Genomic DNA, 26,551 nt, shown 5'->3' with positions numbered 1-26,551 from the left:
GCAGACAAAATGAGCTGTGGAAGATCTACTGTAGACAAGAGTGTAAGGGAGCCTGAGTTGAGATGTTTTTCTCAAGTCGGGGTTTGATTAGTGTTCATTTAAGGAAGGAGGGGGAGGCTACAGGAAACCTAGCTTGGCCAAAAGAGGAACCTGGGCACATGTTCGGTTTTCCCCTTCATCCAACCTAGCTTGCAACACAAATCAGTTTCATTCTCAGTTTGGTTCTTTGATTGGGGTCAGCTCTCCCTAGTTCCACTGAGCCAGGACCCCCTTAGCCAAATGACCAGTCCAATTCCACCCACTGAGCATCGTTTCTGACTCAGTACTGGGAAGGGTTGCGGGAGATGAAGGTGGACAGGTGGGTCTCAGTCAGAGCCTATATGGGGGGGAGGTGTGTACAGCAGGGAAGATTTTAATTCCCCAAACCCTCTCAGGCCCGCCGCTGATTTCACTTCTGTGTGCATGGAGAGGAGGCACTGGCTTCCACATCCCTGTAGCTAGAGCCGGGCAGCTACACTTCCACCCTCAGGTTGAAAACCTGGAACTGGATATGAGAACCAGCCCCTCCCCCCAACTTAAAAGCCTTTACATGCCCTCAGGAGCAGGAGTACATTCCCCACTATGTCTCAAGGTGGCGTGCAGAAAATGGGCAGACTGTGCCTTTACTACCCTTTCTCTCTTCATCTAGGCAAAGCCGTGAACACTGCCATAGGGTCACCTCCCCCTCAAACCCAGTCGGGATTCAGAGCGACCGAGGGGGTGAGGAAGGAAAGGGGGTCGGGAGAGAAGGGTTTGCAGGAGGGCTGGGCATCAGCAAGAGCCACGAGTTTGAGTGTGTTCTGTTTTCTTTTTTTGACTGAGGTAAATAAAAAAGCTTTATCCTGCAACACTTGGAGATAGGTGTCCGGGCCTCTGCCCTCCTGAGTTCCAGACCCTGACCCCCTCCTTCACATGAGGCTCTTCCGGTACTGACTGTGCTGACCAGTCTGTCTGAGGTGGGAGTCGGGGGTCTGCAGGTCCATCTGTCTGTACAGGTCCCTCAGCTCCCTGACTTCCTGCAGCACCCTCTTCGCCTGGCTCCAATTCGATGACGCCTCTCCCAGCAGCCGCTCTGTCTCCTGCAGCAGCTGCTCTGACTCAGAATCGGATGGAGACCGAGGGGGGTCCTTGGCCTTTCGCTTCCCATCTCCCAGTCCCTGAACCTCTGCCAGCAGCTCCTGAGTCTTCTCCAGTTTCTTTGCCACCAGGTCCTGGATCCGGGACAGCTGCCCCGGGTGGGGTGGGATGAGGGTTGGGGGGTCCTCAGCCCGCAGGGAGAGGGCACAGGCTGGGGCAATGTCCCGCTGAGACAGGATCTCCTCCAAGGAGGCACAGCGGCCTTTCTCCGTGGGGGTCAACTTCTTGGGTGCCTGGGGGGTGTAGGTGGCCCCCTTATCTGGCCTTTCCCAAGGTCGGGGAAGGCTGCTCGCCCGATCTGAGGAGGGCTGGATGCGGTCTGAGTCTGCCCTCCGCCGGCTGCTCGCAAGCTGGGCCACCGACTTGTCCAGGTCGACCCGAAAGCTCTCGGCACAGGAGGTTGGTTCCTCAGGGGAAGAGTCTTCCTCCTGGATCAGGTCCAAGGTCAGCATCCCATCCGAGGTAGAGGTCGAAGCCTGGAGAGGGAGAGGGCAAGAAGGAAGGGGGTAACTTGTCGGTGGGCATTAAGCCCTCCCTCCCAGCTGAGCCCTTTGATTCTGCTATTTCTTATTCCTTCGGTAGTGATTTGAACTTACTTATTTTTTTGTGATTAAAATTAATTTCTCCTGCTTGTTTCCCCATGTTCTCCATTTTACTAAGAGCTTCCTAAAAAGTGTTGTTCATCTTCCTCCCATGGTGGCCTCTAAGCATCACACCGGGTCCAACACCCACGGGGTGTCCCACACAGCACATCCTTTTCTGGCTGCACCTTCTGAGCCACACTCCTCAACCCCCTCTGCTGCTGGAAATTCAGAACCCTTCGCCTTCTAACCAAACTTGTTCTCTTGTTTCCAGAATACTCAGATTGAAAGAAGTGATGAGGGTATTCAGCTGTATGGACATGTATGTTGTTTCAGCCATCGCTCACAGGAGTCCTTCATGGCACACACAGTTACCGCCCCACTTTACAGGTGGGGACTCGCAGCTTCCGGGAATCAAGAGAGTAAACTGCAAAGCTAGGTTCCTACCCGGGTCTCTCTGATTCCAGAGCCTACCTTCTTTCTACCTGACTGCCTCTCTTCTTAGAGACGTAGAGAGAAACCATCACTTTGTATGTTATGGGCTTCACCGTCATCCTTCCTCCCTGGCTGTTATGTATCGGGACAGCTGGCTACTAGACCATAGCTTACAGTGCCTTTGTCACTTTCCATGTGGGTATACCTCATTTTCCCCAAAGGATGATGACTTTACTGAGGACAAGGACTTTTAAATTCATAGCAGGTGCTGAATAAATACTTTCAAATGGAGGGATCAGGCAGGGGCTGGGGCAGCGGAACTTCCCAGCCTTTGAACTCGGTACCACAAATGCCTCTGTGGGGCTCTCTGAGAGTCCTGTCTGAGATGACTGGTATGGATAGCCCTTCAGCGATTTTTACTTTCTTGCAGTCTCACATACCACGGCCATTAGGTGTCCCCGAGTTGGGGGGCGGCGGGAGTGCTGGATTTTTGCCCTGTCTCGAGTGGGGTGGGCGAGATAGCTGTCCTCTTCAACGGTGACCTGAAGAGAGACACTGTGAGTCTGTGACTGCTCTTCAGAGAAGAGCTCTGTCCCAACCCAGCATCCCCTGAGGCCTAAACAAGCCTGGACTTGGAAATCAACCTTCCTGTGAACTGCTTCTGAGCAAATCCAAGGGCAAGGGTTTTACTGCACATTAAGGTGCTCCTCAGGCTAACCCAAGGCTGGCCCAGGCACTGAAGAGTGGGGAAAGAGGAATTAGCAGAGAAGACCTAGAGGGTGGAAGGAGAAAAAGGTTTCCCAAAGGGAGCTGGTGAGGCAGTGAGTAAACAGGGCTGCACTCTTTAGTGAGTCGGAGCAGATCCTTCTGCCCCCGTGTCCCTCTCCCCACGATGAGCCCTGACCTCATCCAAGATGCGGTTCTTGGCCCGGGTGATAGCAGAGTTGAGGGCACTGATCCATGACTCCTTCTCTTCTGGACTCACTGCCAGGAAGACCAGATTGGGTGCCTGTGAGGGGAAGATTCTTGTTTCAGCCAGGGTTTTAGAGTTGGTGTCTCACCTTGACAGTGAAGAAATAAGAAATTATAATCTCATTCCTTCAGACCCAGCTCCTGGAAGGAGAGAGATTCTGCTTCCGGAGTTATCCATAACTTAAGGAAACCAGACTTTATTCCTGCAAAATGCCACAGCTTGGGGGTTGTGTAACCAAACCTGAGCTAGGAAGGGCGTTGGATATTAACGCAGCACTGGAAGTAATCACAGGTGGTTTGGGAAAGAACAGTACTAAAATAAAAAATTTTAAATGTTTGAAAAAATAGAATGTGATAGGAATGGCTTCCCTCAGCCAACAGAAATTAGATTCAGAAACTCAACCACCTATCAGGGTTCAGGGGAAAGTGATTTTTCTCCCAAGAGATGTGTGCGTGCGCCAGCTGTCTATGTGCATGAAAGGCAGAATATGACCTTTGTTTGAAGGCTGGCTTGCCTGGAGGGAAAGAAATGGCCATAATATTCTCAGGTTAAATAATAAAAGCTGGCAGGAGAGTAATAGTTCAGGGCCTCTCGGCCAAGAAGGCTGAGGGGAAGAACCTGGAGGAGGAAGGTGTTCTCCCGTCCCTCCGTACCCAACCTGGTCGGTGGTGTTCCCATGGCAAAGGTGGCAGGAGACATGTACCGTGTTGCCGGGCTGTTTGGAGTGGGCAAGGGTGAACTTGCTATGATTTTTCTTGCTCCTGCTCTTGGATTTCCGGAGCTCTTCACACTTCTCATAGTCACTCAAGTCAAACACCTCCTGAATATTTTTCTCATCTTTCACCTAGGGGACAGTTGGAGGTAAGGAGATGAGGAAAAAATTACTTAGTCCCTCCCCCCAAGTGGTTAGTTTAGACCAGTCTGGGAACCAGCAGAAGCCTGCAGTGAGGGAGGGGCAACAGGGTAGGAAAGGGCTATCCGACCCAAGGCCCACAAAGGCCGGACAGCGGGGGCCAGCCCTGGGGCAGCCCCCACCCCAGTCCTGACTCGTCAGGTGGGTTTCCCTTCAAACTCCTCATTCCCACTGTTCTTAGCCAAGCTGCCGCTTCCAGAGTTGCTCTTCACCATGACTTCCACTTTGTCCTTTCAAAGGCCAGGCTTACACAGCGAACAGGTGAATCCTATCATCCTGAAGTAGGCAAGCCCAGGATGGCCCTGGACTGTCCAGAGGGAGGAGATGAAGGCAGGGGATGTCTGCAGGCCATGAAGGGCCGCCCCTGCCCGCTCCCCTTTTACGTTTCTGTTGTTCCATCGTTGCTTTCTTACCCTACCTACAAGGCTCTCTCCCCAAATATGTACTACTATAAAGAGTCATCTACCTCCTGCATTTCAGAAGTTTCAGCACCATAGGAACAGCAGCCCCCTGGGTTCAGTTTGTTCAGACAAACTGAAAAATACACCTGTGCTTCCCACCCCACCCTCTCCCGCAAGTTACTGTGACAACCCGGCCTCACTCTTCCAGGCTTGAAAAGCCGTTTCAATGAGCCACCTCTCTCTAAGCAAAGACGCACTTACAGTCTCCCTGGAGGACTAAATTTCAGACCTGGGGGAAAAAGTCTTCTGCCACCACTCTCCATGATTCCAGTTTGAGAGGTTAAATCCCCAGGAAGTCCTCTCTGGTGTCTAAACTGAGCCTTTCCTGCTTGCAGTATCTGTCTTGCACCCTGGTTCTACCCTCAGCAGGTTTACCCACCACTTGAGTCTTAACTCTCTTGCTGAATTGTCTGACCTGAGACTACAATTCTATCTACATCCTCCAACCCCAACCAGCATTTTCTGAGTGCCACAAAGCAAATTCCATTAGCATTTCTTCCCAGGTCCATTTTAAACCTCTGAGAGTTTTTTCTCCTTTTCCCTAAAGTGATCCCCACGATTCTTGTCTCAGAAGCTGTGGCTTACGGATTACGGATTGTTTGGGTTTGTGGGAGGAGAGGAGACTAAATCACTGGCCCAGAAGAAGTAGCCTGTGATTAGAAAACCCATTCACCCTCTGCCACTTGAGCCCGGGGTTGGAAGACCCTGGCAATGAGCTGGTTCCGTTTTCCTAGGAAGAGAGACCAGCATGTGTCTTGTTAAAACTAAACAAACAGGTAAAAGTAGCTGCATCTCTTTCTTGGAAGACATCCACTCTCCCTGACTGGAATTATTTCACAAGAGTCTCCAGTCTGCACTTGTCAAATCTGAAACAGGACAGTGTATGTGGAGGTGACTTCATGTACTCTCCTGGTCCTCAACAGCCTTGAAGCAGGGAAATGGTTCCTTCTTCTATCCCCCAGCCCATCTCTGGTCTTGTATCTGCCCAACTTGCTGCTGGACCCGGGGGCTGACACAGGTGACTACAGCCAACCGCACAGCCCCATTCAGATGAATGGCTGCTACTACATCCACTCTGTTTCTGCAGGGTGGGGCTCCTCCAGGGCTCTCCCTTTTCTACAGCTTCTGGGCTTTGGGCTGCAAAGGGACCAGACGCCTTGAAGGATTATGGGTAGAAGTGAACAAGATGCTGGCAAGGAGGATCCCAGAACAATTCCCAGAAACGTGGGCAAGGATGTAGGATGAGGCCTCACTCCTCTTCTCCCCCTCCTTCCTCAGAGTTGAGACTATCAGAAGAGGCCAGACATCTTGGAGAGGAAAGTGCTGGGTGTATTTGTAGCCAAGGGAAGAGAGTTACTTGTTTTCTTTTCCTTAGGGGAAGGGAAGGGAAGGGAGAAGCGAAGGAAGGGAGGGGGCATCTGGCTGGGACACAGCTGATAAGGAGCTCTGGAAGGCAGGAGACGCTGACAGGGTTGGCGTTTGGTAGCGTGGGGGTGGGAGATAGCTCAGTCAGTGGACGAGTGTATTCCAGTCCCCGGAAAGACCTACAGCTTCAAGGCCCTTGTTTTCCACTCTGTTGTTTCTTCCCCACTGAATTCCCCAAGTCTCATTGATAATTACCCATCTTCCAAACTCAATCCTTCCTTTCCCCTGATTTTTTGTCCTTGGCCCATAGGGATTTTTCCCATATGCTTGCCAAAAAAGGCTCCCCGAACCCCATTTCCTCCACCCTGAGGTCTTCCTATAAGGTCTAGTTTCTGCTCCTGTGTAGCAGCCCTGTGACCACAAAGCAGGCTTTGACTGAAAATGAGGAAAAACTTATTAATAAATACAGAAGGATTTCTTTGATGGAGACAGTTGTGGGGGACCCTGCCTTTATGAGGGGAATTAACAAAAATGACTGTTGCAAATTCTAGGGGAGGGATGAGGAGTTTTCTTAGATTAACATGTCAATTACAGACATTACACTTTGCATTTCTTTTTTTAAAATCTTGAATCTATGGGCTCTGAAGCTTTTGGGAAGTGGGCAGAATAAAGCCTGGAGTCCTCTGCCAGTTTCAGTTTTAAGGCAAGACCGCTGTAGCATGGAAACTGGCTCCAGAGTAGCGTCAACAGGCTTGTTCCCCCTTTTCCGGGGCCCTTCTCAGCAGGGCACACTGGGCCCCATGACTAGTCAGGTGCTCCTGACACACAGGACGCAGCGCACCCCAGGCTGCGGTCTTCCACTCTCCCCCGTCTCTGTGCCCCTTCCTCCACAAACAAGGTCGACCTTGCTCTTTCACCCCCACACTTTATTTTTTGGACAAATACAAACAAGGCAAATGTCCTGCTCCTTCTACCCTCTCACTGCTCTCAGGTTTCCTCTTTGACGTGTGGGAAGTTCTCCCTGATGGCTCACTGGAGTTTCCTGCCATTATGAAGTTACGGGAGACAGGAGATATACTTTGACACTTCCTTTGTTTTTTTCTTTTAAACTAGAAAGGCAGCAAGCACATTGTGGAAATACTTTCTGTAGGATTGGCGTTGGGTGGAGTTAACCCTTAAAAATAAATCACCCTGCCCTGGCCACGAGGCTCAGTTGGTTGGAGTGGGTTCAGCACACCACCGAAAGGTTTTGGGTTCAGTTTCTGCTCAGAGCACATGCCTAGGTTGGGGTTTGAGCCCCTGATGGGGCGTGTATGGGAGGCGACCCATCAATGTTTCTCTCTCTCTCTTCTTCTCTCTCTAAAAGCAATGAAAAAAATGACCTCGGGTGAGGATTAAAAAAATAAAGTAAATAAAATAAATCATCCTGTCAAAGTCTTCTCTCACTCACTCCACCACCAAGTTCTCAGCTTACTGTAAACACCGGGGTTTAGACACCCCGAAGAGGGATCCCTTAGGCCTCGGCCCACTACTCAGTTCTTCCCTAGTTGTCTCAGTAGATGTTCTATTCCCATGAAGACTTTCTCTAGGACGCTGTGTGGATCTGTTTCAATACCATAAAAGGGTTTATTTACCTAAATATAGTCAACTGTAGAAAGCAGAAGAGGTTAGAACTCAGGGAGGACTTCCCAGTGGGCCCCTGGTGAGGGAACACAGAATGGGGGGTGGGGCGCTGGGGAGGAAGGGCCACCCTTCCAGGGAACACAGGACAGTGTCCTAGGCTATGCTGACACAGCTGCAGAGGCAGGGACTGGAGTGACTTCTAACTATGGAAGGGCAATTTCAGTTTCTTCGTATTACTTCATATTATTGATTCCCAGAATTAGAGAGAAAAGGGAGAGGAGTCTGGATTCAATGGTCCGGGCTCAGGTTCTGACCCAACGAGACTGTGGTTTTCATTTTAACTGTAGGCACAGACACACATGGGGGTTCGTACCTCCGGTTTTCTCCCTTCTGATACAAATGTGAGAGCAGGAAGGGGGTGAAAAATGGGTTCCTTGCTTTTTTTTTCAGTGGAATTGGGGGTGGGCAGGAAACAGAGGTATGGTTCATTGGCTTCAAGAGAAGTAACGGTCTGCCACGCACTCACACTACCTGAGGTCATATGAGACTGAACTTGGGCTGTGTGTGTGTTTTCTGTGATTCCAGGCAGTGGTGCTGCTGCTGTGACCTGCCTGCCCCTGCTAGAGACAGGAAAGAGGGGGCAGCCGGGACGGGGGCACAGGAAGGGGTGTTGAAAAAGCTACTGTTCACAGAGTGTTTCAGTAGCAGAAGCAAAGAAAAAAAAAAATCCCACTTCAGCTACAGGCCAAGATAGGGTAGGGGGCAGCAGGAGACACAGAACTTCTGGGAAATCTTGGGGTATCATCGCGGTCAAGATATTTATTTGCAAAGAAAAATTATGAAATAAGATGCACACACAACTTCTAATTCTAACTCGAGTCTTCTCACCAGAGGGTGACCTTTCCCAGCAGATACAGGATGGTGGTAGAGACCAACTTGCTTTTGGAACAAAATGGGGGGTGAGGTAAGAGGGACACTAGAGGCAGACAAGGCCCCTGCAGAGCGACAAAGTGGGGAAATATGAGAAAACAGGGAGAGTCTCAGGTAAAGGGCACCTACCTCCTTCTCAGAGATGTAGAGCTGGTCCCCTTTCAGCACCACATAGCGGTTTTTCCAAATCTCCCTGAAAATCCCTTTCCCGCAGAATTTCCGGACCCAGCCGACCTTCTCCGGCAGCGCAGACTGATGATTGCCATCCTGAGGCCCCTGCCCCGGGGGCAAGAGAAGACCAGGCCGTTAGGTGATCAGAGCTCTTCCCTTCTCTCCACTCGGAGCCCCGAGACCCTCCTCCGTCGCCCTCACCCCTTCTTTTCAGGGACCGCCCCTCCGCAGGCTGGAGTCGCGGAGCGCGACGCCCGCTCCCCACTTCCTAGGAGGCTCTCACTCGGAGGGGCTCCCCCCGTCGCTGTCCTCCCCCTCCTCCCAAATAAACAACTGCAACTGCGGGAGGAAGGGGCCTGAGCCGAGGTGGCCCTCGGTTCGCCGCCGGCCCCGCCCCCGCCCCCAGTCTGTCCACGCAGCGTCGGATTAACGGCGTTTTGTTTTATTTCTCATTGTCTCCTCACCGCTGCAAAGCGCAATGCACGCCGCAGCCGGTCGCCCTGGGGACCCGAGGCGGGGGTCGGGCGGAAACTACGCCAAGTGACACCCGCACCCAAGTAAACAAACAAAAGCGCCCCCCGCGGTGCCTCGACCCCCCCCTCCCTCCCGACCGCATCCCGGCCGCCGGGGCCGGGGTACCCGCTGGGGAGTGCGGGCGGGGGCCCCCGGCAGAGCGCAAGGCGGCTCCAAACCCCGACGGGCCGGGGTCCCTGGAGCACAAAGTCGGGCGCGGGGCCGGGGGGCGCACTCACCCTTTTGGTGGAATTGTTCTTCTTCATCATTCCAGGGGGTGCGGGCGCGGGGGCCACGGCCAGGGGCTCCTTCCCGGGGAGGGCGGCGGAGATGCCCCCGGCGCCGCCGCCGCTCCACCCTCCCTCCCCCTGGCGGACTCGCCTCCTTTGTAGCTCCGGTTACACTAAGGGCCGGCCTCCCCGGCGCTCGCACACACGCGCACGCCCGCTCCCCGCCCCTCGGCGCCCTCCATCCCGGCGCCCACGCGGTCCGGGTCCCCGAGCGCCCGCCCGGCCCGGCCGCTCCCCGGGCCCCGCGCGCTGTGGGAGGCCCGGCCCGCGCCCCGCGGTTCCATCCAGGGGCCGCTGACGTTGCGAGTTCAGAATAAAGGGCGAATCGCGGAGCCCGAGCTAGTGCGCTCCCCCCCCGCCTTCCTTTGTTTCTCACTCACGGAGGGTGAAGACGACAGCCCCAAACCCAGCCGGAGACCCAGACTCAGACTCCAGCGCGAGAGGTGGGGCCAGGAAAGACAGACCACGCGGACCTGGCGTGGGGGGCGGCGGAGGCCGACAGAGTGGATAATAGAGATGGGGAGGTATAGGAAGACCGGGGATAACCCAGATCCAGAGCGCCTCCCAATCCAAAACAAAAACAAGCGCCTGAGCTGGGCGGGCGCGTCACCCAGCACTGGCGTCTGGAATCCGCACTCCCGAGGTGATAGAGATAATGGCCTGGACAGGTCAGATAGTGGGGAAAAGTTTTACACTTCATAGGGTATCCGTGTTTAGGGGCACGCGGTGGGAGAGGGTTAATGTTAGTACATCCTTCTTTCGGTTTACAAAGCTTCAGGCCTTACTCGGGCCCGTTATTCAGGAGAGTAACCCTGAGCACGATGTTAATGAGCTCCATTGCACCGAGAGAAAAGTGAGACTCAGAATGGCTAAACGATTTGCAGACATAAACTGTAAGTGCTGGCAGGAATAGGATTGTGTCGCCAAAGCGTGATCATTATATCAAGCGGCTTTAACTGTGCTTGGGTGTCTCACCCTGGTGCACAGACGTGGAAAAATCCCATCCCGTCTACCTCATGGAGTCCACTGGAGTGAAGAGCTCAATGCCCCCAGGAGGCCCTGACTGGGGATCCCTCCTTCATCAACCTGCCTCAGAACCTACAGACCAGCACCTTAGCAACTTCGTTGTTTTCCCAGCACATATTTAATGGGAAGAGGGGAGTCAGGAAACCTAGGTTTGGATACTGGTTTCATCGCTGCTCAGTGGCTTGTGGGCAAGTCACTGCATTTCTTTAGGCCTCAGTTCCTCAGATATTAAATGGTGAGGGGTGAACCGCCAGTTCCATCTACAAGGAAAGTCAGGGCTGTGTATGAGATGGCCTGTAAGAGTCCTTTGAAATGTAAGGCACACGAAGGCTAATTATTAAATAATAAAAAGCTAGCCAACACATTGCCTGGCATATAGTAGGCACGCAATAACCACAAAATGAATAAAAATCCCTGGCACGGAGGGCCAAGGGGAAAAGGAAGAATCCTTTTCCCAGAGGTATCTCAAGATGAAAAGGTGGCCAAATTGGTGGTTTGAGGAGCGGCATGGTCTTGGCTTTTTCTGGTGTCTGTCAAATGGAGAAGGGGACTTCTCTCTTTTCCAAGGTCCCCTTGCCCCCCAATTCAATAATATTCCTCTTAACCTCTTTTCATTTTCATACAAATGAATTCCTCTATGTTGGACCAATGTAGAAATTTATCCTTTCAAAATCCTCATATATTATTTCTTTAAATCTTTAGTGCTACCTTGAGGTGTATAGAAACTACTAAGGGCGTGCAAATCAACTGCCTTGCCCAGGTTTACACGGCAAGTTACTGGCTAAATGGAGTAGAATCCAGATTTTCTGAGTCCAGTCTATTGTTTAGACTGTTTGCATACACACCTCTCATTCCTTCCTACCATCCTCTCCCCTTTCCACCATCTCTTTCCCACCCTCTCTGTTTATAAAGTGATTTTAAAAGAATGAAGAAACCCAGGATATCTTCATAAAGGGGGAAGAAAAATGCCCCAATGAGCCAATGAGAAAATGAGCCTGCATGATCTTTTGAAGGCTTGCTGGCCAGGCAGTCAGGAGTGTCTTGGATTTATAGTTTCAGTAGATTCTGGTTTATGGGGAAAAAAAAGCAATTCATGAGTTGCCCCGTCTTCCTCCTTTGCCCTCCCATTAGTCAACAAATATTTGAGTGCCTCCTATCTATGAGGTACCAGTATGCTGCATAACGCAGGAGCTGGAGCTTTGAGGAACATCAGACAGAGAAGGCCTGCTAAAATATCAAAAGCCTCCCAAGTAATTTTCAGATTCCAGAACAGATGCATGTGGGCTGAAGAACCTTCCCTGCCTATCTGCTCCTTAAGATGTTACATAAATCTGTTCTTATTCTCTCTCTTGTGCTCTCTCTCTCTCTGTCTCTCTCTCATTAACCTGCATTGCTGCACTGCTTCATCATCCTACCCCTACCTTCTTTCACTCGGCATCCTTTGTCCTGATACTCACCCCCCTTTCCATACTTCATACTCTAACTCTTCTCCAGCTGCCTTCTCTCTCACCGGGTGAACCTCATAGCACCTGAATTAGAATCTATGAATTTCTACTGTTTCCAAAGACCAATTCTTAACTGAGAAATCCCAGAGTAAGAACTTTACGGGTTCCTTTACACATATTCATATCACTGTCTTGTCACTGAGCTTGACACACCGCACACACAAACCACAAAAATAACTCGAGCCAGTTTCCTTCGGTGGAGATAAGATACTGGGAGGACTTGCGATGGGGTTACCTCCCTAACTGCATCACCATGGGTGAGACACAACTGCCAGTAAGGAGCTTTATTTATTTTTTAATTGTTGACACTATTACAGAAGTCCCCCACTCCCCACCACCCTTTGCCTACCTTCATCTAGCCTGCCCAGTAGCTTTATTCTTCAATTGACTATTTTATAAGTAATTCCACATCAGGGAAGGAGAAGGGAGCTATCAGAGATAAGGGCTTGTGAACTGCTGCCTGCAAGTTTCCTGGACGGGAGCTATTATCCAAACATTTGTTTAGCTAAAAACAAGTACCTTGGCTTTCCTAGAATGAATGGAACACAGAGATTTTGACTAGGGCATTTCAGTCTATGGAAGAGATGTCATTAAAATCATATAGGAGTTTAGTTAAAATGATGTTTTTAAAGGGAAAAATAAAGGGCCAGTGATAATGTAATTAGCTTGGTAAATCTTAAAATGTGAGTCTTTGATCCTTATAGAAAGAAATGCCTATTTCTGGTATCAAATATCTGACTGTAAGACTCATTTCTTAGACTCCTTGACATTGTTAGTTGAGTAAGCATAATGGAAGCAGGCGAATAATGAGGAGAATGGTATAAGAAAAGTTTCTGTTCTTATCCTTCTCATTACAGAGTTACTGTGTCAAGAGGAAGGCAGCACAGGTGACCTTGCTTGGAGGGGGGAGGTTCCTGTCTATTTGAAAAGACCATGTAACTTATAAATATTGCATTCAAAATACTGCCTCCCTAAGTCTCAATTTTTTATCATTATTAAAAAAATAAAGAATTTTAAAGAAGTACCTATATTGACCGCAACAAAAAGAAAACCACCTAGCCCTGGCTGGTGTGGCTCAGTGGATTGAGCTCAGGGGGCCTGCGAACCAAAGGGTCGCCGGTTTGATTCCCAGTCAGGGCACATGCCTGGGTTAAAGGCCAGGTCCCCAGTTGGGGTGCATGAGAGGCAACCACACATTGATGTTTCTCTCCCTCTCTCCCTACCTTCCCATCTCTTCAAAAATAAGTAAATAAAATGTTTGAAAAAAAAACGACCTAGAGCTTAACTCGTAGCTATAATGTGGATGAAAGTCTAGCGCAGTGGTGTCAAACCCACGGCCTACGGGCCGCAGGCAGCCCAGGATGGCTGTGAATTCGGCCCAACACAAAACTGTAAATTTACTTAAAACATTATGAGATTTGTTTGTGATTATGTGTCTCAATGTATTTAATGATTTAATGTGTGGCCCAAGACAACTCTTCTAGTGTGGCCCAGAGATGCCAAAGGTTGGCCACCCCTGGAGGGTTTCACGAGTGTAAGGGAAAGAAACCGCTAATTAACTCAGTGGGAGGGTTGACAGGAATCCAACCATTTTGCAAGGTGATTTTGTATCCCCAACTTGGAGAAGGAATCAATCATATTTACTATTATTAGTTAATTTCATTGAGTGCTTTGGTGTTCTAAGTGCTTTATTTCTTTATTGTTCAAGGTAAACGATAAAGTTGTCTCCATTTTCCCCCATCGCTCCCCGCCCCCCACCGGCCATCCCCACCTCCCACCCTCAATCTTACTCACCTTTGACTTTATCCTTGGGTCCTTTATACCCTTTATACCTGTGTTCCTTGACCACCCTTCCCCCTTACTCCAGTATCCCCTCCCACCCCCGCTCTGGTTACTGTCAGTTTGTTCTTCATTTCAACGTCTCTGGTTGTACTTTGTTTGCTTGTTTGTTTTGTTGATTAGGTTCCACTTATAGGTAAGATCATACGGTATTTCTGTTTCACCACCTGGCTTATTTCACTTAGCATAATATTCTCCAGATCTATCCATGCTGTCGCAAAGGATGGGGCTCATTCTTTCTTTCTGCTGCATAGTATTCCATATGTACTATCTGATCGCCTTTAATACTTAAAATCCTATGAGGAAGGCACTTTATTACTCTGGTTTTATATATGAGGAAACTGAGCCACAAAGAGACTAAATGACATTCCCAGAGCCACATAGCTATGATACAGATTCGAACTTTGGCTAGCTGATGCTTGAGAATGTTTATCAACACAAAAGAAAGACCAAAAAAAAGAAATTAGAAAAGGCTTACCAGGAAGGGATTGTGCTGTGGTGTTTTTGTTATGACTTGAGGATGCCATTGTTTCCTGGTGTTAATGATATCATCACTTTCCACTGCTTTCAAGAGAAGTGAAACTGACACCAGAATTTATTATTGCCTTGATACACTTTAAATATCCTTTGGGTAGAGGCAATGGCTTCTCCATGTTTGGTGTAAAGCCAGCTCACACCTCACCTCCTGAATTCCCAGAAGCAGTTATTAACCCCAAGCAAAACCAAATCACTTGTATCTTTTCACAAAGTGGATTTTTATTGTAGTCATACATGGTTTCTCAGTGCCACAGAAAAATGCAATTTTTGGTTGACTCTCTACAGAAACATGATGAGTTTTCAGAAATGTCCTGTGCAGGAACGTGGTTAATGCCAAGTAAAAGGGGTCAAGAGGAGGGAGAACATGTAGCATGTTCATCAAATGATTGCTTTTTCAAACTCCTCCAAGTAAGGTAAGATCCCAACAAATTCATCAGAAACAGCAGAGATTGTGCTATTAAATACAAGGGATACATTTATTTATTTGGTAAAGAAACCACGAGAAAAGTGGGTTGGGATGGGCTTAGGTTTATTCTCAGCTCATCACAGGAAGTCTTGGTGTCTGTGCCAACGGTTCAGGAACCAGCAGGCCGCCTGGAGGTGGGTTACAAGGGCGAGCACAAAGCCCAGGGCTCTTCTTCTCCAGCGCCTCTGGTCAGCAGGAGAGCCTGCGGTGAGGCAGGAGGGGAAGCTGCGCCATTCTCCTCGCCTTTCTGTCTCCGGTTCACCTTCTGCTTGCTGACCTTGATGGAACCTGAGAGCTCTCCTTGCTTCGGCTGTGCAGTCCAGAAGACAGAACTTCCTCTAGGAAACTAACCAGGAGATTGGAGGTTACTCAGAGGAAAAACTAAAAAAGCATCTCCCAAAACAGAGTATCTTGCTCACAACCTCTGACCAGATGGAAAGGTATGACTAGTACGCAGGAGGTCCTGGTCTGACGTTTGGGTGTGGGACAGAAGCGCCCGCTGGGCACTGAACATCCAGACCAGAGGGGGAGCTCTCCATGCTCTTCCCCAAGTTCTCAGTGTGCCTTTTAGCATTAAACTCGTGAGATCTGTTAAGACTAATATTTCAAGTTTGAAATATCTAGTTGGGGACTCAGAATGTTTAAGGGCAAGGCTACTATATTAACTCAGAACCATGTTACATCAGCACCTCTTACCATTATTATTATTATCATTAGACCAAACCATTTTATTGAGGGCCTTCGGGGGGAGGGTCGAAGGGGTGGGAGGACAATGAGATCCCACGTCCTTGGCCTGGCCGCCCAGGATCTCCCCAGCTTTACAGGCCCCCAAAGCTATACATATTCTCATAACTGCCTCAGAACTTGTATCTCTAGTCTCTTCTCTATTCAATCCTCTCTCCCAACTGGTACCAGAGTTAATTTTCTAAAATGCAGACTATGTCTTATTGCACACTCTCCCCTCTTCTGCTTTAAAACCTTTTTTTGCTTATAGTCTAACGTACAGATTAAAATCAAGGCCATTCATAATGTGGCATAATAACTAATACTTGTATTTACTTGTTCTGAGAACCGTTTCAGCCTTGTGTATGTGTGTGTATGCATGAAATAGAGGCTGTTACTCTCATTCACAAAATTAAGAAACCAACCTATAGAGAGGTTAAGTGACTGCCAAGGCCACAACAGCTAAGTTGCTTAGCTGGGATTTGAACCCAGGCTGTAGAAGCCATGCCCTTCAGCACCACACAATACTGCCTCTCACTCGTCTGGCTCCAACTCCCGCCATGTAGCCTATGTGCCACCCATGCCCAACCTCTCGCGGTTCCCTAAACATGCTGTGAGCTTTCATACCTCTCTGCTTTTGCTCTCAGTGTGCCCCATGTCTGAAATGACAGACTACCCTTTTTGGGTGAAATCCTTTTTATTCTTTAAAGCCAAGGATTAAAAGTCACCTCTCCTATGAAGCCTTCCCAAACTCCTTTATGCTGGGCTCATCATGCCCATCACGATGGCCACTTGGCCCTAGTGCTATTTTAACGTCATATTGCTATGGATGAGGGACTCTACATGCCACTGTTGCCACAATAGAGTGGGACTGTTGCTCCTTGGGGTGGAACTCAGACTTACTGAGCTTGGATCTCCAGGGCTTAGCACAGAGGCTGACACCTAGTAGGTGCTCAATAAAGGTACCCTGACTAAATGAATTTAAATAACATAGCTACCCACTGGCAAGAGAGCCGTCTCTATGGCAGGAGTTTTTTGGGTGGCACATTCAAGGACATTGGACTCGCTCTCAGGAGACAGATCTGTAGAGGGCAGAGGGTTGGAGGAATGACCAGGTACCTTGTTATTACCACTGATTTGTAGTTTTAGACCTGGAAGAATCTGAGCTTAGAGGATTTAAGGTCCAAACTCATTTGCAAAAGAAAAGAAAATGGTGAGGTAGAGGAAAAGGAGTACAAGCAAATCTGGCTGGCTTTTTGGCCAGTTGGACTGGAGACACTTGGAGGTCAAAAAATGACTTTTAGTAAGAATGAAACATAGGTGCTGGGAAACACTATAGGAATTTACCAAATCATCTTTGCTTCACTTCAGACTCTGCTACATGGTGAAGGAAAGGAGTAACTTCCCTGAAATAATACGTAAAGATCCTCCTCTGTGTATCGGCAAGACCCCACAATCTTAACTGCAGGGAAAACACTATATTTTCCAAGCCTGATTTTGTTTCCTAGGGCTATTGTGGCTTTTTAAAAAGTATCTATTTGGGGCCTTTGATGAGTCATGGCAGAATGCTTTAACAATTGCGGGCGATGAACATATTGGCTTCTGTACCCCAAATTTAGACCATGTTTAAAAACAACAACAAAAAATGATTTTTCTTTTCTAGGGTTGCCTTAAATCAGTCTCACTTAAAAAGCAAACTCAAAAACCCCCTTCTCCGGTGGTGCTATAATCCAGTCCAATTCTGCTCAGTTCATAACAAGTGTTCACTGAGCATCTATTATGAGGTTGGCACTGAGCCGAGGGTCGAATGAACACTTGTGATGCTTTCCTATAAGGGACTCTCAGTCAGAGGAAGACACACGATCACAGCTCGAGGAGACCTGGTAGAACAGAGAGATGGCATCAAGAATTCACCTAGGGGGTTAATGCCCCTGCTTGTCCTGGTCTGTGCCGTCATCAAGGGTGCTTTCCCAGCGCGGGGGAAAGAAGGAAGGTGGGCAGACAAGAGCCCTGGTTTTTAAAAGTCAACCTCAAAAAAAGTCTGACATCCCACACAGAAAAACAAATTTCACTTTTAAGTCTTTGTAAGAGACTAGAGACTGACACAGGATTTAAAATTTTAATTACTAAAGTAATTGAGCAGAACAACTGTGTTCCCAAACAAAGATGTAACAACAGGAAAAAACTCCTGTCTCTTCTCCTTTCACTATATTCCAGAGACAGAAATCACATGTGATTTTCTTATTACACCAAAGACACCAGGGGAATGCAGACTCAAATCTAAAGAGTGCCACAATGAAAAAAAATGAGTGGAATTTCTGAGGAGCAGGAAGATAGAAAAAAAATTTTGGGAAAATAATGAGAAAAACAATAAACCCCAAGATATTTGCTTTAATGGAGTAATAAGGCTTCATAATTACAACTGAACACTGAGCTAGAGGTGCTGGACTATGGGAGTGGGTGAGAAGGATTGGATAAAACTTTTCATCGCATAAAATACTGAAAACTCTCCTCTCCATCCCCACTGCTTCCAGTTTTCAGAGCCTTCCCCACCTCCCATGTTTCACACCCTCTGCTTCTGCCTGAAACTCCTCCCTCTGCCTAGAAGGCTGTCCCACCTCTCGCACTTTATGTAGCGAAACTGCATCTTTTAAAACCCAGCTCTACACTATCACTCCCTAAGGAATTCATTTGTCTGCATGTCCATTTTTCACATAAGCCTCTGAGTTGTCTGGGACACAAGCACTACCTGGATACAATCCTTTTGTAAAAATTTAAAAATAGTACGTGTAGAGATCATATCTTAATTTTTCTCCCCATTACTCTTTCCAGAGATAACAATTTGATCAACAATTAAGTGCCTGCTACATGCCAGACAGCTGTCCTAGAAGCTGAGAATATACTAATAAACAAAGTATATAAAAAATCTGCCTTCAAATAATTTATGTACCAATGGGGGATGGAAAATAAACAAAATTAATAATTAAAATATAACAACGGTGAACACATGTCACTCACTGTACGTGAGGTACTGCTCTAACGAGATGGAAACTTCCGCACTTTACCAAGAAACTGAGGCACAGAGAGGTCAAGGTCTTGCATCCTGAAAGTGAGAGCTGTGATATAGACCCAGATACTCTGGCTTCAGATTTATTTATTTTCCCCCCAATTTTTAAATTATTTTATTGTTGTTCAATTACAGTTGTCTGCATTTTCTTCCCACCCCTCTACCCCACCCCAGCCAAACCCACCTCCCTCCCCTGCTTCCACCCTCCCCTTGGTTTTGTCCTTGTGTCCTTTATAGTAGTTCCTCCCCACTGTCCCCTCCCCACTCCCCTCTGGCTATTGTTAGATTGTTCTTAACTTCAATGTCTCTGGTTATATTTTGTTTGCTTTTTTCTTCTGTTGATTATGTTCCAGTTAAAGGTGAGATCATATGGTATTTGTCCCTCACCGCCTGGCTTATTTCACTTAGCATAATGCTCTCCAGTTCCATCCATGCTGTTGCAAAGGGTATAAGCTCCTCCTTTCTCTCTGCTGCATAGAATTCCATTGTGTAAATGTACCATAGTTTTTGGATCCACTCATTTGCTGATGGGCACTTAGGCTGCTTCCAGTACTTGGCTATTGTAAATTGTGCTGCTATGAACATTGGGGTGCATAGGTTCTTTTGGATTGGTGTTTCAGGGCTCTTAGGGTATAATCCCAGCAGCGGAATTGCTAGGTCAAAGGGCAGTTCCATTTTTAGTTTTATGAGGAGATTCCATACTGTTTTCCACAGTGGCTGCACCAGTCTGCATTCCCACCAACAGTGCACTAGGGTTCCCTTTTCTCCGCATCCTCTCCAACATTTCTTTGTTGATTCATTTATGTTGGCCACTCTGACCAGTGTGAGATGGTACCTCATTGTGGTTTTAATTTGCATCTCTCTGATGGCTAGTGATGCTGAGCATCTTTTCATATGTCTCTGGGCCCTCTGTATGTCTTCCTTGGAGAAGTGTCTGTTCAAGTCCTTTGCCCATTTTTTAATTGGGTTGTTTGTCTTCCTGGAGTGGAGTCGTATGAGTTCTTTATATATTTTGGAGATCAGATCCTTGTCTGAGGTATCATTGGCAAATATGTTTTCTTATACTGTTGGTTCTCTTTTCATTTTAATGCTGTTTTCTTTAGCCATGCAGAAGCTTTTCACTTTGATGAGGTCCCATTTGTTTATTCTTAGTTCTTTTTAAAAAAGAAAAATTACTAGGGAGGTGTGGGGGGAGGTGGGGAAGGGTACAGCGGGGATGAATGGTGATGGACAAAGTGACTTGGGGTGGGAACACACAGTACAGTGTACAGATGATGTGTTGTGGAACTGTGCACCTAAAACCTGCATGATTTTGGTAACCAGTGTCACCCCAATAAGTTCAATAAAAGGAAAAAACTATTAAATCGATTAGGGTGACACTGGTTACTCAGATTATACAAGCTTCAAGTGTTCCATTCTGTAACACCAGTTTGCTCTCTTTGCCATGACGCTGCGCTGGCTGGCTGTAGCACGTTAGATGAAGACAAGGCTACGGACGCAAATACGGCAGGTTTGAAGGAGAGCTGAAGGTGTTGTTGGTGGTGTGAGATTTTAAAATCTAGGGGTCAAGGAGGCCTCACAGAGTGACTGACATCTGAGCCAAGAGATGATAGAGGCCACAGAGCGTAACCTGGAGGAAGAGCGAGTGCAAGGCCTGGCAGGTTCAGGGACAGAAAGAGGCTCATCTGGCTGAGTGAAGTGAATAAGGCACTGGGTAATAAGAGATGAGATTAGAGATGTTAAGGAAAGAGAGGGAGGGGAGTGTGAAGGCAATAGTCCAGGATTCCAAAAATAGGAGAAATGAGCAAGAGAGAGAGAAAAGGAATGGCTGTGAGGTTGGAGGGCCAGCAAAGCATAGTTTCTGGAAGCTAAGTGATAAAATTGTTTCAAAATGAAGGGACTGATCAACTGCTTGATCAAATGCTTGATAGATCAAATAAAATGAGCACTAACAGCTGACTCTGGGATTAGCCATGTGGAAGGCCCCTGGGGACTGGAAGAACAGTTTTGGGGAGCGATGGTGAAAGCCTAAAGGGAGCGGCTTAAGAGAAGAGGGGAGGTTTGAAAGAAATGTGGATTTAAGAGACTATGTAAGGAGAGGAATTAAAGACAAGGAGTATAAACAATTCTTGAAGAATTTTGTATAAAAGACAACAGAGAAATGGTGCAGAACCTGGAAAGAGGAGGTTAATAGAGGGTTTTTTAAGACGGGACAGAAACAGCGAGTTTCTGTGTTTGTGTGGATGACCCACTTGAGTGGGAAAAACCGAGTCAGGAGAGGGGAGTAGCAGAGGTTTGGAGGACATCCTGGAGTAGGTGAGAGGATGGGATCTGGTGCCCAAGGGGAAGGGCTGGGTTTAGCCAGGAGCCGTCATCCACCATGGTGGGCGCGATGGAGCCAAAGGGCAGTAGCGGAAGTGGGAGCTGTTCTTCTAATGGCTTCTCTTACCAGTGATGCACACCCTGAGTAATACCTTCTTGATCTGTGTATTCTCAATATAAACTAGATGCTAAATTAAGTATTTGCTGAATAAATACATGAATCAGATTCATATTTTGTAAAGGAAGTTAAGACCCCAGCTTAAGTGTCATCTGTCATGCTAGGCTTCTCCTAAATGTCCAATAGCAATTTCATCAGGAACAAAGAAGAAGGTTGTCATTCAGCATCTATGTCTGAAAATTGTAGGAATCTCATACTCTGACTGATGTCTACTGTACCCCTAAAGAACTTCTCACTATTTCTCAAACATGCTGTACCATTTCCCCGCTCCTGTCCTTAACTGTGTTGCTTCCTCAGTCCTGACAGCTCTTTCTTCCAATGGAAATCCAACTTCTTCTTCTTGAGGTCTGGCTCAAATGCTATCTCCTCTGTGAAGCATTTCCTGATTACCACGCCAGAATTAATTGTTTCTATTTAGGACATGTTTTATTTAACTTATATACATTAACACTTCTCAAATTTTTGTACCTAAAACCCCCTAACAATGGAAGAGAGAGAATTTATTACTCTTTGAGGGTATAGTCCCGATTAGTTTACAGCTTGCATCTTTCTTTGTGGTCTTGTATTTTGTTTTAAAAAATGCCTGATTTTATTTTTCATGAAGGAAACTTTTACATTTTGAGATAAATATATGTTAAGCTACTTATCAGTTAAATTATTTAATTCTACCCCTGAAACTACCCCCAAATTATATGAAAATGGACACTCCAAAAGATGTATCACGTTCATTTTGGGCCTCCGTGAGTACCTGGGACTGACCGTATCCTACTTTGAGAAATACACATTTGTTTGGCTCTCCAGCTGGACCATTAGATCACCAAAGACAGGGACCTCTTTATTCTCTTTGTATTTCAGTCTCTCCCTTGAAGTGTAACTTGTATAAAGCAGCTACTTAATAAATATCTTCTCTCTTGCTAAGAACATACTCATAACATTCAGTTAATCTCCTTGGCTCACATTTCTTCTTACTGCTCTTTGGTGGAAGCAAAAGTAATAGTAAACACCACAAAAAACCGATGACTCAAATGTCTGTGGACAGTGAATAGAGAAGTAAGCTGTGGTATGTCCACAAAATGGAAACGTTACACAGCCCTGAAAATGCATGAACAAGGTTACACGGAATATAGGTGAACCTTAGAAGCAGTGTTGAGTGAAACAAAGGGTACTATTTTTATAAAGCTCAAAAATAAGCAACACTAAACAACGCACTGTTTAGAAATACATAGATAAGTGATAAAAATATTTACCGCCCCCTTCCCCATTGAAGCAAGGAAACTAAACACAAAATTTAGGATAGCGGTTACATGTTGCAGGGAGATGGGGGGGTTAATCAGAGAGAAACTCACAGATAGATCCATGTTATTGGCAATATTCCAGCTCTTGGGTTTCGGTGAAAGATTCTAGGCTCTTCCTTATATTATTATATTGTCTAACGTGTTACATATATTCTTTTGTAAACATAAAATATTATAGCAAAATACAATAAAGAAAAAAGCTGAATGGGTTTCTTTACTCTGGTGTCTCTTGGAATCTTTAATATGCTAATGTGAATTGTGAATTTTCACGAGAAGGATATAGTGCTTTCCAAACAAATTTTCTGTGGAAGAGGCTTTGGGAAACACGAAATTAGGATATAAAATAAATAGTTCCTTGATTACAACCAATTTCACTGAGATTATTTTATCCTATGATGCTTTCTTACAAACAACATTAACTACCTATTAAAAATGCAGATGCTCCTTCCCAGTTCCCACCTGAGTACTGGATGCCTGGTTCATGAAAAAACAAAAAACAAAACAAAACAAACAAATAAATAAATACAGCCCTTTGCCCCATTTCCTCCCCCACTGAGAAGAAACAGGACAGAGGAGCAGCCAGTAGGATTCTGCATGTGTGCAGGGCTGTGCATATACACCACTGATGGGAGGAGCATCGTGTGAGCAGAAAGGATTACCTTCAGAGTCCACAGGGCAAAGATTCGTTCCTCAGGTGTACAAATGCCTGTGCTGTTGGTCACACAGAGGTCTGAAAGGAGGTTACCTTCTGAGAATAAAAAGAGCTACAGATGTACTTTCTCGCACTGGGAACATTTGAGACTAGTCAATTTGTCAGAGCAGCCGTATCTACAGGAATGGAAATGGTGACCACCATAAAAACGTACAAGAAAGAAAGCCCCAAATAACCTAACCATGGAGAGTCTGGATGCTGGTGACTCTATGCAAGTCTATGAATTACAGAGGCCCTGGCTCTGGGGACCTCAAAGGGAAATTTTAAGTGAGCACAAGTGGAAACTGAGCTACCGTGACTTTTTTCTCCTCATAGACCTCAGAAGTCATCTGACACTTGGAATTGCCTTCACAGTACATTGTATCACTGCCCCAGCACATTCCTCCTTGGGATACTAATATAATTCTGCTCTGGAATTACGTGAAAGTGAGGGTTCTCAAGACAAGTGATTCAGAAGTATGCGTACTGACACAGGCGGCGATGATGAATATCCAAAGTCTTTTTTCACTTTATTTCCCCCAAATGTGAGAGTAATGGTGGCAGCAGCAACACTGATTGGGTGTGTACCCTGTGCCAAACTCTTCTCTAAGCATTTCATATGTACTGAATCACACAGTCATCACAATAGTGATAGGAAGAAGCTACTATTACCTCCATTTTACTGTTGAGAAAACTGAGGCACAGAAAAGTTAGACACGGTGGTACCTTGGCGAGCAAGCGGCGACTGATGATGCATCTTCGCTCCTCACAATGCGACGAGTACCAGGTTTGATGAGTTCTGAAGCCCCCAGGGACTGAGGTTTGACTGTAATTTGTCTAAGGTCATGCAAGTGGATACCTGGCAAAACTGGGATTTTAAAAATCCCAATGAAGAGCACTGGAGCCCAGGCTTTTAGTTGCTACGCTGCACTGCCTCTTAAAGGACCCGAGTACCAGAGGGGGTTTATAAATAACAGATCCCATTCTGCCCCAAAGCTCTAATGCTGATCCGAGTGAGGAACATGGGTCCTGACAGATGCAGCGCTGGGTGGGAGAGGGAGTACAGCTTTGGCAGGGGAGTGGTGACTCAGGGTGCGCTGAGGCCTATTAGCTCGGTACTTTGCTGTTTAATAATCCCAGTGGCATCATGTTGACGACTTTTAAAAATTTGTGGAACATTTTTTGCTATCATAAAAAAAATAGGAATGTAGATAATATAGGAAATGATGTAAACGAGTCACTTTTGTGTCATTACACAGCATTTTTGAGCTCTTCTTTCAATTTTTTTTCTTTTTTAAAATATATTTATTGATTATGCTATTACAGTTGTCCCATTTCCCCCCCCACTCCACTCCATCCTGCCCATCCCCTCCCTCCCACATTCCCCCCCTATAGTTCATGTCCATGGGTCATACTTATAAGTTCTTTGGCTTCTACATTTCCTACACTATTCTTACCCTCCCCCTGTCTATTTTCCACCTATCATCTATGCTACTTATTCTCTGTACCTTTCCCTCCCTCTCCCTCTCCCACTCCCCTATTGACACCCCTCCATGTGATGATCTCCATCTCTATGGTTCTGTTCCTGTTCTAGTTGTTTGCCTAGTTTGCTCTTGTTTTTGTTTTAGGTGTGGTCGTTAATAACTGTGAGTTTGCTGTCATTTTTACTGTTCCTATTTTTGGCCTTCTTTTTCTTAGGTAACTCCCTTTAACATTTCATATAGTAAGGGCTTGGTGATGATGAACTTCTTTAACTTGACCTTATGTGAGAAGCACTTTATCTTCCCTTCCATTCTAAATGATAGCTTTGCTGGATACAGTAATCTTGGATGTAGGTCCTTGCGTTTAATCTTGGGTGGTAATGTAATTATGATGTGCCTTGGTGTGTTCCTCCTTGGGTCCAGCTTCTTTGGGACTCTCTGAGCTTCCTGGACTTCCTGGAAGTCTATTTCCTTTGCCATATTAGGGAAGTTCTCCTTCATTATTTGTTCAAATAAGTTTTCAATTTTTTGTTCTTCCTCTTCTCCTTCTGGCACCCCTATAATTCGGATATTGGAACGTTTCGGGATGTCCTGGAGGTTCCTATGCCTCTCCTCATTTTTCCAAGTTCTTGTTTCTTCATTCTTTTCTGATTGGATGTTTGTTTCTTCCTTCTGGTCCACACCGTTGATTTGAGTCCCAGTTTCCTTCGCATCACTATTGGTTCCCTGTACATTTTCCTTTGTTTCTATTTGCATAGGCTTCATTTTTTCATCTACTTTTTGAACAGATTCAACCAATTCTGTGAGCATATTGATAACCAGTGCTTTGAACTGTGCATCCGATAGGTTGGCTATCTCTTCGTCGCTTAGTTGTATTTTTTCTGGAGCTTTGAAGTGTTCTGTCATTTGGGCCTTTTTTTTTTTTTTTTTTTTTTTTTTTTGGTCTTGGCACTTCTGTTACTTTAAGGGGCAGAGCCTTAGGTGTTCACCAGGGCAGGGTAATGCTGGTGGCTGTGCTGTGATGCTGTACGTGGGGGAGGGGCCGAGAGGGAGCAATGGCGCCCGCCTCACTCTCCTCCGGATTTCAGTCTTTCACTCCGATACCCACAATCAAACTGGGTCACTCTGGTGCTGGTTCCCCAGTGGGTGGGCTTGTGCACACTCTAGGCCCCTGTGGGTCTCTCTAACGACCTCTCCCGTGAGGCTGGGAGTCTCTCCTGCTGCTGCCCCAACCCCCACGGGCGCTTTCAATCAGAGGTTTGAGGCTTTATTTCCCGGAGCTGGAGCCCTGGGTTGCGCAGTCTGCTTCGCTCCCCGCCGTTCGCCCGGTTTATCTGTGTACGAATGTGGGGCCCTGGGGTGCTACCCACTGCTCTGCCTGCCCCGCTCTCTGCCACTCTGAGTCCGGCCCTCTTGGTTTATCTGCACAAATGTAGGGTTGCAGGGTCTGCTAATGCTCGGACTGCCTGCCCCCCCACACTCCACCAGTCTCAGTCCCACCACGGCCATGTGGGTCCTCTCCACCCCGGTGCCCGTCTCCGCCCCTCCTACCGGTCTGGATGAATGTTTATTTTGTATTTCCTTGGTGTTGGACCCCCTTGCCGTTGGATTCTCTGTCAGTTCTGGTTGTGCAAGGAGGCGCAGTGTGTCTACCTATGCCGCCATCTTGGTTCTCTCAATTTTTAAATTTTTATTGTTTATCCCAACAAATCCAAATATACAAATGCTGTATTGGGTCTTACATACTACATAAAAAAGGATATTCTACAAACTTGTAAGAGATGAGACCATTTTTGTAAAACACAAGGTTCCAGCTGCAAGAAACAGAAACTCATTCAAACTAGCTTAAGCTAAACAAGAAAGTGCCCTGGATGGCGTGAGGGTTGGGTTGGGGGTCTGTCCCTGAACCAGAGATCAGAGCCTGGGAGGGGCCTGGAACCTGGAGCTGCGGCTGCTCTGACACGGGACAGTCTGTATTGTTGCCTCTCTC

The 26,551-nt window shown here is 47.0% G+C and overlaps 2 protein-coding genes and 1 pseudogene across 4 annotated transcripts in view; 1 reads left to right on the top strand and 2 right to left on the bottom strand.

Annotated features, from left to right (window-relative positions):
• Nucleotides 1–26,551, top strand: part of LOC112314054 (small ribosomal subunit protein eS8 pseudogene) — a 119,560-nt pseudogene that overhangs the window by 32,523 nt on the left and 60,486 nt on the right.
• On the bottom strand, nucleotides 828–9,898 carry PLEKHO1 (pleckstrin homology domain containing O1). Of its 3 annotated transcripts, none has more exons than XM_045203821.3 (6): nucleotides 9,812–9,898; nucleotides 8,587–8,733; nucleotides 3,869–4,009; nucleotides 3,097–3,201; nucleotides 2,633–2,734; nucleotides 828–1,652 (listed from the first exon to the last, which is right to left on the bottom strand). In XM_045203821.3, exons 5-6 carry the CDS (start codon nucleotides 2,639–2,641, stop codon nucleotides 948–950), a joined length of 714 nt encoding a protein of 237 aa, XP_045059756.2. In that variant the 5' UTR covers nucleotides 2,642–2,734; nucleotides 3,097–3,201; nucleotides 3,869–4,009; nucleotides 8,587–8,733; nucleotides 9,812–9,898; the 3' UTR covers nucleotides 828–947. The 3 variants fall into 3 exon arrangements, with proteins under 3 accessions (XP_045059756.2, XP_024426062.2, XP_045059757.2); XM_024570294.4 differs by lacking the exon at nucleotides 9,812–9,898 and adding an exon at nucleotides 9,381–9,719; XM_045203822.2 differs by lacking the exon at nucleotides 9,812–9,898 and adding an exon at nucleotides 8,830–8,970.
• VPS45 (vacuolar protein sorting 45 homolog) overlaps nucleotides 14,544–26,551 on the bottom strand; it is a 54,365-nt gene continuing 42,357 nt past the window's right edge. Inside the window, exon 15 of the mRNA XM_024570386.4 lies at nucleotides 14,544–15,150. Within this exon, the coding sequence (XP_024426154.1) occupies nucleotides 15,063–15,150 (88 nt within the window). The 3' untranslated portion in view covers nucleotides 14,544–15,062. The remainder of the gene's footprint in view (nucleotides 15,151–26,551) is intronic.

Source organism: Desmodus rotundus, chromosome 12 (genome assembly GCF_022682495.2).
Source record: "Desmodus rotundus isolate HL8 chromosome 12, HLdesRot8A.1, whole genome shotgun sequence".
Lineage (NCBI taxonomy): Eukaryota > Metazoa > Chordata > Mammalia > Chiroptera > Phyllostomidae > Desmodus > Desmodus rotundus.
This window is presented reverse-complemented; position numbering and strand designations above follow the sequence as displayed.